Source organism: Ictidomys tridecemlineatus, chromosome 1, assembly GCF_052094955.1.
Source record: "Ictidomys tridecemlineatus isolate mIctTri1 chromosome 1, mIctTri1.hap1, whole genome shotgun sequence".
Classification (NCBI taxonomy): Eukaryota; Metazoa; Chordata; class Mammalia; order Rodentia; family Sciuridae; genus Ictidomys; species Ictidomys tridecemlineatus.
In genome coordinates, this window is record NC_135477.1 from 83,066,895 (window position 1) to 83,083,061 (window position 16,167).

At 37.3% G+C, this 16,167-nt stretch overlaps 1 protein-coding gene across 1 annotated transcript in view; it reads right to left on the reverse strand.

Annotated features, from left to right (window-relative positions):
• Sv2c (synaptic vesicle glycoprotein 2C) overlaps nt 1-16,167 on the reverse strand; it is a 234,060-nt gene that overhangs the window by 92,390 nt on the left and 125,503 nt on the right. The window contains exon 4 of the mRNA XM_005328941.5: nt 15,030-15,181. Within this exon, the coding sequence (XP_005328998.1) occupies nt 15,030-15,181 (152 nt within the window). The remainder of the gene's footprint in view (nt 1-15,029; nt 15,182-16,167) is intronic.

Here is a 16,167-nt window from a genome sequence, read left to right on the forward strand (position 1 = left end):
CCCTGGCGTGTGCGGGGCGCTGGGTTCGATCTTCAGCACCACATAAAAATAAAAAATAAAGTTGTTGTGTCCACCAAAAACTGAAAAATAAATATTAAAAAATTCTCTCTCTCTCTTTAAAAAAAAAGACACTGAACTATGCCACCAACACAGATCTCCCTGTACACTCACACCCACTTCCCTCCCCTGACCACCTTGTTCCTAATTTTTTTCTCATCTCTATGTTTATTGTTTCTAGAATGTTATATAAATAAGCCTTTTGAGATTAGATTTGTTATTCTGCAAAATACCCTTGAGGTCTGTATGAGTTATTGTATCAATAGTTTCCCCGCCCCCCCTTGGTGAGGAACATTCTATTGTACTATAGGACATTTTGGTTGTGTTTTTGGTTATTACAGATAAATGTGTTACAAACAATCATGTACAAGGTTCTGAGTGGACATAGTTTTCATTTCTCTGGGAGAAATGCCAGGAGTGCAGTTGCTGGTTGAATTAGATGTAAGTTTAGTTTTTAAAGAATCCATCAACATATTTTCTAGAGTGGCTGTATTATTTTATATTCCCACCAGCAATGCATGAAAGGTACAGTTTCTCTGCATCCTCACCAGCATTTGGGATAGCCTTTAATTTTAAATCTAATTTTATACTATAAAATGTATGTATTATTTGTTCTCAAGATAAGCATCCCCAAATCAACAGCTCTTAGAATTTCCAGCTTGTACACTCAAAACCAACTTTCCTGGCTTTGTTCACTATAAATATTCTCTACTGGAGAACAAGTTCTCCGAGATTCTTTTGGGATTAAGTCTGCTGGTCAGGCTAGGATTCACATTTTCTTTTAACACTTAAATCAACTGTGATCTGAGGACCAGGAAAGTCTGATCCATTTTGAGATGCTGCAGAGGATTCACATTGACTGGGGATCTTGAGGACTTTGTTTCTACATTCTTTGAAACTGGCTAATAAAGGCTACATCGTCTTCAAATATGAGCTGATTCTCCTCTCAAACACATTTGTGTATGCTAAGCAACTTATCTGGATGAGGGTGCTGGGGTAACTCATGTATAATGTCATGCTTTGATAGTTATAATTTACTAACAGCAGGTGGTATCCCTAAGGATTGCATCTGGCAAAGAAAACAACTCTCTCTTTGTGACTTATGAGGAAAAGTCAAACCAATATAAAAGCTTCTTGGTGAAATGGAAACCAAAATTGTATAATTTGGGCTATTTTTTCTTAAACTGCAAGTGTTTCCTTTGGGTCTAGGTATAGAAATTTTGAGTTTGCTGATGTTTCATGATAGCCATCTAAGGAAGGATTCCCTTGGTTCCTGCTGTTTTCTAAGCTTTTCAACCATTCTGTGAGGTGCCCAGTAATAGCTTTCCAGTAATTCCTGTTCTGGTTAAGCTTGCCAGAGTTGCTTTCTGTTAGTTGCATACCCAAATCAGTGAATATAAAAGGGCCACACTTAAATATTAGATTATAAAATTTAGGAACATTTGTAAAAGATTTTTTTTCAGAGGAAGAATAAAATGATGAAGTGACGATAACTACTTATCTCCCAATATCCATTCTACTCTGATTCATATTCTCCCAGCTGGTTGGAATGGAAGACTTTTATATATTTCTAAGACTCCCTTGCAGGTAGGAATGTTTAACTGTTGAAGTTCTAAATGAGATTTAAATTGATTTGTATGAAACTTGCAAGAAGTTATTGAAAGAAGCACAGGATAATCCTTGTATATCTTTCCTACTTTGTGCTGCTCAGAATGTGGACCTACTAGTCGGAATGTACTAAGAATGGAACAATGGGAATAAAAGGAATTGGAGACCTTGGCAATGACTGTTGAGCCATTATACCAGCCCTGGACTGCTTCCAGCCAGACTTTCAAAATGTGATATAAAATAAACTTGGATCTTGTTTAGGCTTCACTTTTAGTCAATATTTTTAGCTAATTATAATTTTTTAAAAAAATATATTTTATTTATTTAATGTGGTGTTGAGGATCAAACCCATACTAGGCAAGTGCTGTACCACTGAGCTACAGCCCAGTTGTAATTTTAACTGAAGTGAAGAAATAGAATGCAGTAGCCTGGAACCAAGGTCTAATGACTCCTATGATTCAAGAGAAAGCATCCATTGATTTCCAGCTTGTACACTCACATGTACTTGAACATTATGGTAGGGACTAGCCCAGTAATAGGTTAATACTTAACCTGTTAATACATTTTGGTAACTGTATTTTGCAATGTCTAATTTTATTTATAACCTTATTTTTTTCACTTGCTTTTAAAAACATTATTCTGAAAAGAGGTTTGTAGAGTTCATCTGAGTGTCCAAAGGAGAACAAGGTCACAAACCTCTGCAGTGTTACCTAGCAGTGTTAGCAGCATAGGAGAATACAGTTCTTCATATTAACAAAAAAGCAGGAAATTGTCATATTTAAAAGCGCATTTTCCCATTTTAAGCTCTTATGCACAAAATAATATGGCTGGGACATAGAAGAATCCCAACATATGGCTAACTGCCTTTCCATTTCCAGGGTGCTTAACTGGAAATTTAAGACCTCAGATCCATGATCTCAATTGATTTCATTCACAATAGAAGAGGCAACTCCCCTCAATTCACAAGCCTCAAAAGCCAGAGTGAGAATGTAGAAAAGTGTTTCCTAGAACTGTGCAGAGCTCTCCATTCCTAAGAAAGTTAAACAGATAGCAATTTGGGTCTTCAGGATACAATCTGTACCCTCACTGATAGACACGTCTTCCTCATAGGCTTTTTATTGAATAGGGATTGAACAAAGAGGTGATATACTTAGGATGAGGAGAGAGACCAGAGGGCTGAGGTAAAAGAGCTGGCTTCTGCCTGATTTTCAGCCTGCAAGAAAGACTTCTTGAACACTTACTTCTGGTTACCATGAATGGTAACCATTAGACACAGCCTCTAAAGGAAATGGCCACACACTTAAACCAGGATAGTGCCTTTTTGAGCTCTTGTGTCCTTCATAACCCCTTACAGACTCAGTCATTGTTTTTGCATGGGGAGAGTGACCAACAGAATAAAGGACATTGGAGGTCAAGGGTCATTTTGTTGAGATAAAACATATGGTTGAGCCTAAAAATGAACAAATTACCAAATCATACTGGTGTACATTCATGTACAAAATTGATTCCCCTCGAAATGTCTTACTTTAACCCTTGACCACAAATCTCCAAGTCTGTGACAGTAAAATACAGCAAAGCTAAGTGGGCTGGGTTCAGGGCCCATTGGTTCCTGTACCTTTCTCCGTTTTATCCATCTTCACAACTTTAAGTTACAAGCAAACAGTAGAGAAAGATGTTTGGGTACAGGTGAGTAAATTTCTTAAAATTTCTTTCCTTTCTTACCCCAATTTCAGAACTGTACATGAAAACCCAAGACATGTGATGAATGTTTGTGCCAGCCACACGCAAAGGAACCACATTATTAAGTAGTCCTTTAATGCAGGAAATCTACTGGGTATTACTATTAGCATTATACCTGTTTTACAGAAGAGGAAACTGAGGTTCAGAGAGTCTAGGTAACCATCCTAAAGGTGACAAGCTAGGCATGACAGAGCTGGCTCAGAACCAGGACTTGTCCTATATCTAAGCCTGTACCGTTAACCACTCCACTGACAACCTGTCTCCAGGATCTTTGCACTTTGCTGCTGCAACAGAGCTGGGCTCTGCTGCTGCCCAAGTAACCCACAGGGCCAGCTGCAGGCAGGTTAGAGTTGTCAGGCTCTTGTTCTTTCTACCCAAGCAGGGTGGCAACGTGGCCATGAAAGTAGTTTTTTTTGTGTGTATTATGTGCCTGTTGAATATGAATTCATCCAACCAACAAATGAGGGGAGGGTTCTGCTTCATAGGTTCCAAGTAACCGAGGTTTTACAGCATTATTTTTAACCTCTTCCTTTTAGTCCTCTGCCTCCTCTATCCTCTCATCTTGTAAGCAAGGAATAGGCCTTAGCTTACTCCCTCTTCTGTAATTTCTTTTTTTTTTCTTTTCACATTTTGTTTATCAGTCTTCTGTTCCTTTTTTTCCTGTAATTTCTGAACTTACTCTGGGCTGCTCTGACAGTCTGAGTATCTGAACCTGGTAGCAATAATAGTTGCCACTTTTGAGCACTAATTATGCCCTGGGTGTTTACCATGGTTATTACACTAACTCATCACCACAATGCTGATGAGGGCAGTGGACAGGGAGACTGAAAATCCTGGCAGAGCTCATATGAGCAGTGGGTGGAGACTCAGAATTCTTTTTTCCTTAGGTACAGAGCCTTTTTTTTTTCTTTTAAAAAATATTTATTTTAACAGAGCCTTTCTTTCTAAACAAAAGATTCCTTCCTCAACCAGAGAGCTATCCCACCCCTCCTGTTCTTATCATTCAGATGGAAAATGTATTAGCTTCATGCATCACGTAGTCAAAGGAATGACTTTGGTAATTCCTGTAACCTTGGGAATGTGGGTATTTTTAAACCCTACATTTCACTGTGGTTAGAGTAGGGGAGATTGCCTTCATGGACGTTCCCAGTGTGATCCCATAATGTCTGCAGTGAAGACTGAGCCAGAAAGAAGCCATGAGGTTGTCTGAGGTGCCAAGTGGAGCCCAGTGTGCTGCAGGCTTTAAGAATGTGAAGAGCCGCAGTCTCTGTGCTGAAAAAATCCTCCCCATTAGTAACTGAGCGTCCTTATACTCACTGGGATTCACGCAGCAGGGGAGAACACCCCCTCTGATCCACACACGAATTTAAAGGAGAACATGATGATAGAGAGCTTAATGGAGCAGATAGTGCCGCATTACCGCAGCATCAGCAACTTCAAGGATGGAGCCTAAGTGGAAGCTTCAGCCAAGAGGGAGGAGGTGATTCAGCTCTGGTTCTCATTTGCCCTGAAGGCAATGGGGCTTCCAGTAAATATGATGCATTCTGATTACAGGGAGCGTGGGAGAGAGAGGAAGGGAAGGAGGACCGAAAGAGAACCTTTACACCTGAGCTTCTGTTTTTGACAGTATTATTTGTTTTTATCTGCATTCAAAGAGATGTCATCTTACCACAATTAGAATGACTATTACCAAAAAGATAAAAAAGAAATACTGGTGATAGTGAGAAGGGAATCTTTGCAGTCTGTTGGGAATGAAAACTGGAATAGCTACTATGGAGAATGGTATGGAAGTTCATCAAGAAACTGAAAAACAGATCTACCATATGATCCAGCCATCCTACTACTGGGTACACAGCCAAAGGAAAGAAATCAGCATACCAAAGAGGTACCTGCACGGCCATGTTTATTGCTGCACTATTCAAAATAGCTAAGAGAGGGAATCAACCTAGATACCCACGAATGGATGAAAGGATAAGAAAAATGTGGTATATATACACAGGAAAACTCTGAGCCATAAAAAGAGTGATATCCTATCATTTGCAGCAAAAGTGATAGAACTGGAGGACATTATGTTAATGAAATAAGCCAGACACAGAAAGACAAATGCTGCATGTACACTCTCATAGTTAGGGTTAAAACAAAACAAAACAAAAAAAGGAATGACCTGAAGTAGAATAATTATTATTTCAGGTTGAGAAGAGTGGGAGATATAGGTAGGTTGCATAATGGGTACCAAAACACAGTTAAAAGAAATAAGGTCTAGTGTTCCACAGCATGGGAGGTAACTATAGTTCATAATAATCCATTACATATTTTATGAATATATAAAAAGATAACTAGAAGAGTTCAACATTTCAAAGACAAAGTAATGATAAGGAGGTAAAAAATCGCCCTGATTTGGTATATATATACACACACACATATGCACACACACACACACATACATATATACATATATATACATATATACACACATATACATATATATACATATATACACACATATATATATACATATATACACACATATACATATATACATATATACACACACATACATATATACATATATACACACACATATATATATACATATATACACACATATACATATATATACATATATACACACATATATATACATATATACACACACATACATATATACATATATACACACACATACATATATACATATATACACACATATACATATATACATATATACACACACATACATATATACATATATACACACATATACATATATACACACATATACATATATACATACACATACATATATACATACACATACATATATACATATATACACACACATACATATATACATATATACACACACATATATATATACATATATACACACATATACATATATACACACATACATATATACATATATACACACACATATATATATACATATATACACACATATACATATATATACATATATACACACATATATATATACATATATACACACATATACATATATATACATATATACACCCACATATATATATACATATATACACACATATACATATATATACATATATACATATATATATATTTTCAATATATATATATATATATATATATATATATATATATATATATATATATTTTTTTTTTTTTTTTTTCACAAAACTAGGTCCCAGTAGGCCAGGCTGATTCTACTGTCCATCAGAAACTCCTGGCCACAGCCCACATCTTAACTCATCACCTATGAAGCAATCAAAAAAGCCTTCCTGGGATGGTGTCTAATTTCACAAGAATCCTTCCTTTCAGAATCCCAAGTGACCAACTCAAGGTCTACTTTGCATCAGAAGCTTTTCTGGAGCCAGAATTCAAGTCTCAGGATCAGGCTTTGCACAGTGATTACTCTGTCACACTGCCTGAAGGTGACATCTGGGGTCAAAAAAGAGAACCTCCTGCCCATCAGTCTCCTGACAAAACATGTCATTTGTCTTTTAGGTACCTTTGCAATGTGGATGTCAGTTATTGATTTCTTCCCTCCAGGGCAAATCTTGATGCTGGGGTCAGCATCTGGCTGTAAGACACTTCATTTTGTTCTCACATTCCTCAATACATGGCTGTGCAGCAGGTGATAATGGGCACTCAGAGTTGCTCAAGGAAAGGATGGAGGGGCAGGGGCTGACCTTCTCCTGTTGTTTCTATAGGGTACAGCATCGATTACCCAGTGTATAATTTCAGAGAGAAAATTTAAGGCTTCCCCCCGCCCCAAGGCTATAGAGGAATTGGATAGACTTTTAAATATTTGTTATCTTTAAACACTGTGAAAAGATGTGCCATTGAAAAGGAGAACTATCTAGACATAAAGTTACTTTTTAACTGGGATTTTAAACTTAATGAACAGGAAAGTATTTCAGCTTGGATGAAACCAACAATGCTGAAACTCAGGTCAGGCTCACTCTTCCTTATTGTCATTCATAGCCCTCCCCATACACAGTGACATCTCAGTGGCCCAACATTAAAACAGATTCTGAGATCCTTCACTGGAAGAGACAGCAAACTGAAGAGTCTCAAATCTGACTATATATTGGAACTACCTGGGGACTTTAAAAACTATCAATGCACCTCAACATTACTAAGGTCATGCTGACAAGCCCTCAGCCAACATACTCAATACTAAAAAATAAAAGATTTTCCTCAAAGATAAGGAGTAAGACAAAAATACCCATACTTACCATTGCTGATCAGCATAGTACTAGAAATCCTAGCCAGAGCAAGTAGCAAAAATAAATAAATAAGAAATAAAAAAATAAAATTATCTCTGCTTGCAGGTGATAGGACTTTATATATAGAAAATACTAAAGAGTTCCTCCAAAACCGTGAGAAGTAATAAATGAATTCAATAAAGTTATAAGACACAAAATCAGTAAACAAAAATAACGTGAGTCCAGGATCTTCTAGCTTTCAGGGTCTGGGTTGAAAAATCTGCACATAATCTAATGCAATCCCAATCAAAATCCCAATGACATTCCTCATAGAAATAGAAAAAGCAGTCATAAAAATTTATCTGGAAAAGTAAGAGACCCAGAATAGCTAAAGCAATCCTTAGCAAGAAGAATGAAGCAGGTAGTATTACTATACCAGACTTTAAACTATACTACAGAGAAATAGTAACAAAACAGTATAGTATTGGCACCAAAACAGACTGTTAGACCAATGGTACAGAATACAATATACAGAGACTAACCCACATAATTACAGTTATCTTCTATTAGACAAAGGCACCAAAAACATACTTTGGAGAAAAGATAGCCTCTTCAACAAATGATGCTGGGAAAACTGGAAATCCATATGCAACAAAATGAAATCACCATGCACAAAACTCAATTCTAAGTGGATCAAGAACCTAAGAATTAAACCATCCACACTGTGCCTATTAGAAGAAAAAGTAGGCCCAAAGCTCCATCATGTTGGATTAGGCCCCAACTTCCTTAATAAGACTCCTATAGTGCAAGAATTAAGAATAAGAATCAATAAATGGAATGGATTCAAACTAAAAAGCTTCTTCTTAGCAAAAGAAACAATCAGTGAGGTGAATAGAGAGCCTACATTTTGGGAGCAATTTTTTTACCACATGCACATCAGATAGAGCACTAATTTTTAGGTTATATAAAGAACCCAAAAATCTTAACACCAAAAAAACTAATAACCTAATCAATAAATGGGCCAAGGAACCAAACAGACATTTCTCAGAAGATGTTATACAATCAAGCAACAAATACATTAAAAAATGTTCAACAACTCTAGCAATTAGAGAAATGTAAATCAAAACCACTCTTAAGATTTTATCTCACTCCAGTCAGAATGACAGCTATTATGCATACAAACAACAATAAGTATTGGCGAAGATGTGGGAAAAAAGGTTCACTCCTACATTGCTGGTGGGACTGAAAATTGGTGCAGCCAATATGGAAAGCAGTATGGAGCTTCCTCCAAAAATTGGGAATAGAACCACCATTTGACCCAGCTATCCCTCTTCTCAGTCTATACCTAAAGGACTTAAAAACAGCATACTACAGGGACACAGCCACATCAATGTTTATAGCAGCATAATTCACAATAGCTAAACTGTGGAACCAACCTAGATGCCCTCAGTAGATGAATGGAAAAAGAAAATGTGGTATGTATACATGATGAAATATTATTCAGCAATAAAAGAAAATAAAATCATGGAATTTGCAGGTAAATGGATGGAGTTAGAGAAGATAATGCTAAGAGAAGTTAACCAATCCCCAAAAAACAATGCCAAATGTTTTCTCTGATATAAGAATGCTGATTTATAATAGGGTTGTTGGGAGGGGCGGAGCATGGGAGGATTAGATGAACTCTAGATAGGGCAAAGGGGTGGGAGAGAAGGTAGGAGGCATGGGGGTAGAAAAGACAGTGGAATGAAATAGAAATTATTACCCTAAGTACATGTATGAAGACACAAATGGTGTGACTATACTTTGTATACAACCAGAGACATGAGAAATTGTGCTCTATGTGTGTAATAAGAAATGTAATGTATTCTGCTGTCATATATAACAAATTAGAAAAATAAATAATAATAATAATAATAATAATAATATGGATCTCAGACATTAATAATGAATTATCTAAACAAGGAACTAAGAAAACAATTTTATTTACAATAGCATCCCCAAATAGGTTAAATTTAACCAAGAAGGAGAAAAATCTTGTTTTAGTGAGCTTTTTCACTGCTGTGACTGAAAGACCTGACAAGAATAATTATAGAGGAGGAAAAGTTTGTTTGGGGCTCACAGTTTCAGAGGTCTCAGTCCATAGACTGCCAGCTCCATTCCTCAGGACTTGAGATGAGGCAGAACATCATGACAGAAGAGTGTGGCAGAGGGAAGCACATAATGATCAAGAAGCACTTACCAGATACAAAATATATACCCCAAAGGCACACCCCCAATGCCACCTCCTCCAGCCACACCCTACCTGCCATCAATTACCATTTGGTCAATGCCCTTCAAGGGATTAATTCTTTGACTGGTTTAAGGCTTTCATAATCCAATCATTTCACCTCCGAATGTTCTCGCATTTTCTCACACACGAGCTTTTGGTGGACACCTCACATCCAAACTATAACAGATCTGAACACTGAAAACTAAAAGATACTAACAAAAGAAACAGAATAAGGGAAAAATAAAGGGAAAGATACCTTATGTTCATGGGTTAGAAAAATTAATATTGTCAAAATGTTGATGTTACCCAAAGTGATCAACAGATTTAGTGCAATATCTATCAAAATTCAGTGTCTTTTCTTAGAATTAGAAAAAGCAATCCTTAAAATTTTATGAAATTTAAATATAAATCCAGTATCTCCTATGAAAATTTAGCTTCTGAATAAAGATGAATCTGCCCTCCTAGCCACTCTGAAGAAAAAGAAAAAAAAAACACCCTTAAAACCATATGAAACTACAAAAGATCCTGAATAGGTAAAGCAATCTTAAGCAAGAGCAAAGTTGGAGGCCTCACAATTTTTGATTTTAAATTATATTACAAAGCTATAGCTACTGAAACAGAATGGTACTAACAGAAACATTTAGATACCCCAATGGAATCTAATAGAGAGCCTGGAAACAAATCCATGCATATATGATCAACAATCTTCAAGAAGGCACCAGAAATATACAATGGGAGAAAGGAGAGTTTCTTCAAAAAATGGTTGGGAAAACTTGATATTCATTTGCAAAAGAATGCACTCAGAACTTTCTCTTGCACCATAAATGAAAATCAACTAAAAATGGATTAAAGACTTAAATGTAAGACTTTAAACTGTAGAACTTTGAAACTCTAGAATATTATTTAGCTTTAAAAAAGAAGGAAATCGGGCTGGGTTATAGCTAGCAGTGGAGCACTTGCCTTATGTTTGTGAGGCACTGGATTTAATCCTCAGCATCACATAAAAATAAATAAATAAAGGCATTGTGTCCATCTACAACTAAATAAATATTTTAAAGAAAGAATGAGATTCTACCATGAAGATAACATGGATAAAATTGGAGGACGTTATGATAAGTGAAATAAGCCAGATACAGAATGGTAAAAATTGCATGATCTCATATGTGGAATCTAAAAAATAAAAGCCAAAATAATAGAAGCAGAGAGTAGAAGAGTAGTTTTCAGGAAATAGGGAGATAGTAGTCAAAGAGTATAAGGAATATAAAATCACAAGATGTTAAATTCTGAAGATATAATATACAACATAGCAACTATAGTTAATAATAATAATGCATCATGTACTTGAAATTTACTATAAGAGTAGATCTTAAGTGCTCTCACCACACATACACATAAAGACAATCACTGGAGATGATGGGTATGTAAATTAGTTTGATTGCATCATCATTCCACAAGGTATACATTCATAAAAAAATCAAGTTGTACACACTAAATAATTCTTATTTGTTAATCATATTTTAAACTAGAAAAAATAAAAATCGAAATGCTCATTACTGGGTTCCTGGCCCAGATAATCTGATTTAATTGATCTGGGAAAGGATTCAAACTTGGGTAATTTCAAGGGAGTGCAGAAATGGAAAAATTACTAAAAGAAATTAAATTAAATGAAAAAGCTTAACACCCACGTAGCAACAGGCACAAATCTTAAGAACCCAGCTTTATGACTTTTTGTATGTGAATGCCCCTGAAAAACCCATCCACAGAGCATCATGATCACTCATATACCTCAATGCAGGAGTTTTAAAATTCAACCTTAAAAACCCAAACAAAACTCTTCAACTTGCAAGAGCATAACAATGATCTCAGCAAGGGCATTTTAAAAGATCTCCCCTGTTGATTCTAATTTGCAGCCAGGATTGATTGAAATAATTTGTTGTTGGTACTACATTTCTGGCCACAGAAAACCTTCAATAAAATAGGACCATAAGATTTTAATATCTTAAGGTATTTTCAGCATAAAATTAAAGTCGGCTTCAGACATTTAATTTTGTTGTGCTGTGATTGTTTCTGTAACTTTTCATGCATTGTTTATGGTTCACAACCTTCCCTTGTTCTAGTTACATGTGGATCAGCTAGCCCTTTCTGATACAAACAAGAGATATCTATGTGTGTTATGGAAAAATAAAGGTGGGGACTATTATTCTTTGTGGGTCAATCACTGACTGATGGTTGGCAAAGCAAGAGAATCCATAGTCCAAGGGCAGGCTATGTGAAAGAAAGGCAGAGTCAGAGGAACTGGATCCCTAGCGAGGAAAAAATTAGAAATAAAAACAATCATGTCCAGTCTTCATGGGCATGTGCAGACCACAGAAGCCAATACAGGTTAGAAGCTTAGGAAGGCAAGCCGGTAAAATTCTGACCTATATGGTGGAAAGGGAGGACCAGGGGCCAAGAAGCAGTACTGTCATAACAAAGAGGATAAGGCTGATCTAGAGGTGGCTAAGAAGTAATCGGAGAGAGAGAGAAAAAGATAAAGTAATGCATTGCCTTGTGAAGTTGCCAGGTTGCACCCTGCATGAGCACCTGGTAGAGATGGTGAGTGAGGCTGCAATTAAGTCCTCCTGGGAGGGTGGATGGGCACCTTATTTTCATTTGCACAAAGGCATTCTAAGGACGGTCTAGCAGCATTTCTGGTGAGTTCTTCTGCTGAAGCTCTGCACTTTCCTTTTGTCTCCTTAAATAAAGTTCAATGAAACAATCCCAAAGTGTCTTTTCTATTTGAACCAGCGAACTGAGTGGGGTATGAATTAAATGTTGTCCTACAGAGGAAGGTCCTGAGGCTTGATGAAGTCTTCAGGCCCCAGATGAAGGAGGAAAGACCTTTAATCCCTCAGATGGTGGTAGGTCCCAGCTATGTGAGGACATCTTTGGACTAGAAGCAACCAGAATCCACACAGAAGAGACCTATCACCTGAGCTAATTTAAATGTTCAGCAAATGAAAGTTCTTTATGGGTCAAGTAACCAACTCCTATGTCTTATTTTTGTTGTTAAATACGATTTCAGTTTTCATATGACTTTTTAGGTTTATCAAAAGAAAGAGAGCAACAACATGAATTTGGGATTCAGTATGGTAAAACAAATTATAGTGCTTCTGATTACCAAAGTCTATGTCTGATATAGACAATGAATCAAATTCTCTGAGGTTGTCCTTTAACAGAGCTATGCTTTATAATGAAAAATTGCTCTGTTCTAAAACAAAAGCAGAAAAATAGAAAATGAGGAAAGTGAGTTATTGAGATCTAATTTTTGAGATTGATTAGATTTTAGAGCTAGCTAAATGTGTTTTTTTTTTCTTTTTTCCCAGCACTGGAGGATTGAATCCAGGGCCTCATGCATGCTAGGCATACTGAGCTTCACAACCAGCTCCCAAAGAGTGAGTCTTGAGGCCATATGTGGTTTTAATTTATACAGTATTCCTATTCCTATTTTGCAAACTTTGGCCTGTTTCTTTGTGTATGTGTATGGTTACAAATGTGACCAAAACATCTCCTCTTTTCCTTATGTATTGAATCTGATTCCTGCATTCTGTTCACTTATCCCTGCATTTCACCATCTGTGGGCAAAGCAACTTGAAGATCCTAGATTCTGAGCAGGAGAGCATTGCTCAGACACATGGAACTTTTAAATACTCTGGGATGGCAGGATAGTAAGTGCTTAGGAGAAACTAAAGAGAGGCTCTTAGAAGCGCAGACAGGTCAATTCTGCAAATCAAGGGTCCTCAAGATAGAACTCTGGTGTTTCCAACCCAGTTCTGAGCTGCCTGGAGGTGGAGGAGATGAGGCTGGTAGGAATACAGGCACCTGTGTGTGTGTGTGTGAATTGTAGATAGTCACAAGAACAGCTATAAGTCATGTTGCCTTAAATGCTGGTGATGATCTGTGCACCCTCTCACCTCTGTCTAGGAGATACCAGGATTGATAGCACATATGTTATGTAAACAAGTAAGTGTTGGCTTTAAAATATGTTATGTAAACAAATAAGCAGGCTTTAAAAATATTAGAATGTCCTGTATATGTATAATATGTCAAAATATCCTCTACTATGATGTATATCTAAAAAGAACAAATTTTTTAAAAGCCAGCAGAATGCTATATGGTATACTATGATAATGTGTTTTTTAATAAGAAATATATATATTTTGATCTTCATCCCCATTTCATGACACAGAACTCCTAAACCCTTGAAATGTTCTGGGTAACAAGGTGTTTTTGTTCTAATGAGGCTGCTTTTGGTTTGTTGGGCGGGGTCTGCTCACAGAAAGACTAAGCCTCAGCCTCACCCTCCAACCTCTGACAAAGGGAGAGAGGCTGGAAATCCAGTTAATAATTGACCAAGCCCATGTGACTTTTAGAGAATCCTCTAAGTATCCCTGAACTATGGGGTTTGGAGGACTTCCAGGTTGATGAATGCACAGAAGTGTCAGGAGGTAGTGAGCCTGGAGAAGGCACAGGGACTCTTCTCTTTTCCCTGTGTATTTTCATCTGACTGCTCATCTGTTTCCTTTGTAATATCCTCGATAATAAACTGAGAAATACAAATTGTTTTCCAGAGATCTGTGAGCCATTCTAGCAACTGATTGATCCTGAAGAGGGAGACAGTGGGAACACCCAATTTACATTTGGTCAGTCAGAAGTTCCAGAGGCCTCTGGGACCTGCAACTGGCATCTGAAGTGAGGGGCAATCTCACGGGCCTGAGTCCTGAGCTTGTGGGATCTGACTCTAAAGCCAGGTAAATAGTGTCAGAACTGAGTTAAATTGAAGGCCAGCCAGCTATAGGAGAACTGGTTGCTGGGAAAAAATGCCCATGCATTTGGGTGGCCAGAATTATTGTGAGAGCAGAGCAGAGGAAAATATATTATTTTCTATTATATCCATATACCCAAAGAACCACTTGACACAGTCTTACTTTACTCCAATCTTTGCACAGAAAAAAAAAAAAACCCACTCGTAGACACTATGAAAGGGAGAACCATGATGATGATGATAGTGTTGGGCATCAAGACCTCAAAATAGACAGGAAAAGATGGGGATGGAATTGGAAGCAAAACCAGGTGGCCCCTTGGCTGGTGCAAGGCCAGCCTCTTACCGTAGTGTGGGATGATGGCCCAGGCCATGGCAGAGGCGTAGATGCCACCGATCATCCAGAACATACAGAGCCAGCTCAGATGCTCACCACGCTTCTCCCGGGCCAGCACTTCAGCAAAGTAGGAGAACACAGTGGGAATGGCTCCTCCAATCCTGTGGGAAGTCCAGAAAATACATGAAATTGGGGCCTGCCCAGCTAACAGGAGATGTGAAGGGCAAAGCCAAAGCAAACACTAACAACACATACTCTCTCCCAACACCAGAATATCAAGTAATATAGATTTTCTGTCATTTTGTAATTTTAATATTATAGTCTTCATGTTTACTAGCAGTTTATTATTCCTCCAAAACCCTGAACCTGTAATTAGGCTATATGGCCAGCAGGTGGCGCGGTTCCCCCCTCATTTTGTTTAGAGGTTCGCTTGAGATTCTGATGGGCTTTCTGCTCAGCGTCAAATGTTCTACATGATATTTACAAAAAGTTACAATAATTTGGCATAATCTAGTGAATATTCTAATTAACTCATTTCAAAAAGAGACACTGTGACATGTCTATTCATGAGATGGAAACTCTGGAAACAGCTACAAACACATCTTTGGGGCTTTGGGCAATATGTACACACTACCATCCAAAAGTAGCTGCCCCTGCAGCCCAGTCAGCCTGATGTGTTGACAAACAGGGAGCCAATAAGGTCCCTCACTGGCTCTAGTCCCAACCGTGAATACTACTGCTGAATGAGCATACTTCAAATAGACACTGGTAAAATCAAATAGACATGATCAAGCACACTTGAACGGGATGGGGTACAATACTTCCTCACAGCAGGGGTAATTAAAAGAGCTGCTGACTGAGTTGGAGAGATGACATGGTCACTGAATGATCTCTACTCGGGTGAAGTGTTCTCAAAGAACAAAATTTTATTCATTCTAGGGAGATGAAATCTAGGGCCATAGATTTCATTATAATTTGAAATGGGTCTTAATGCCCAATTTTAGGAAGTAGGCTTCAGAAAGTAAGGTAGCATGGATAAAACGATTCATTTTTTAAATTTAATTTTTTTTCATTGGTGCACATTAATTAAACAGAATAGTTTGGTTTCACTGTAGCATATTCATACATGTATGTAACATAATTTGAT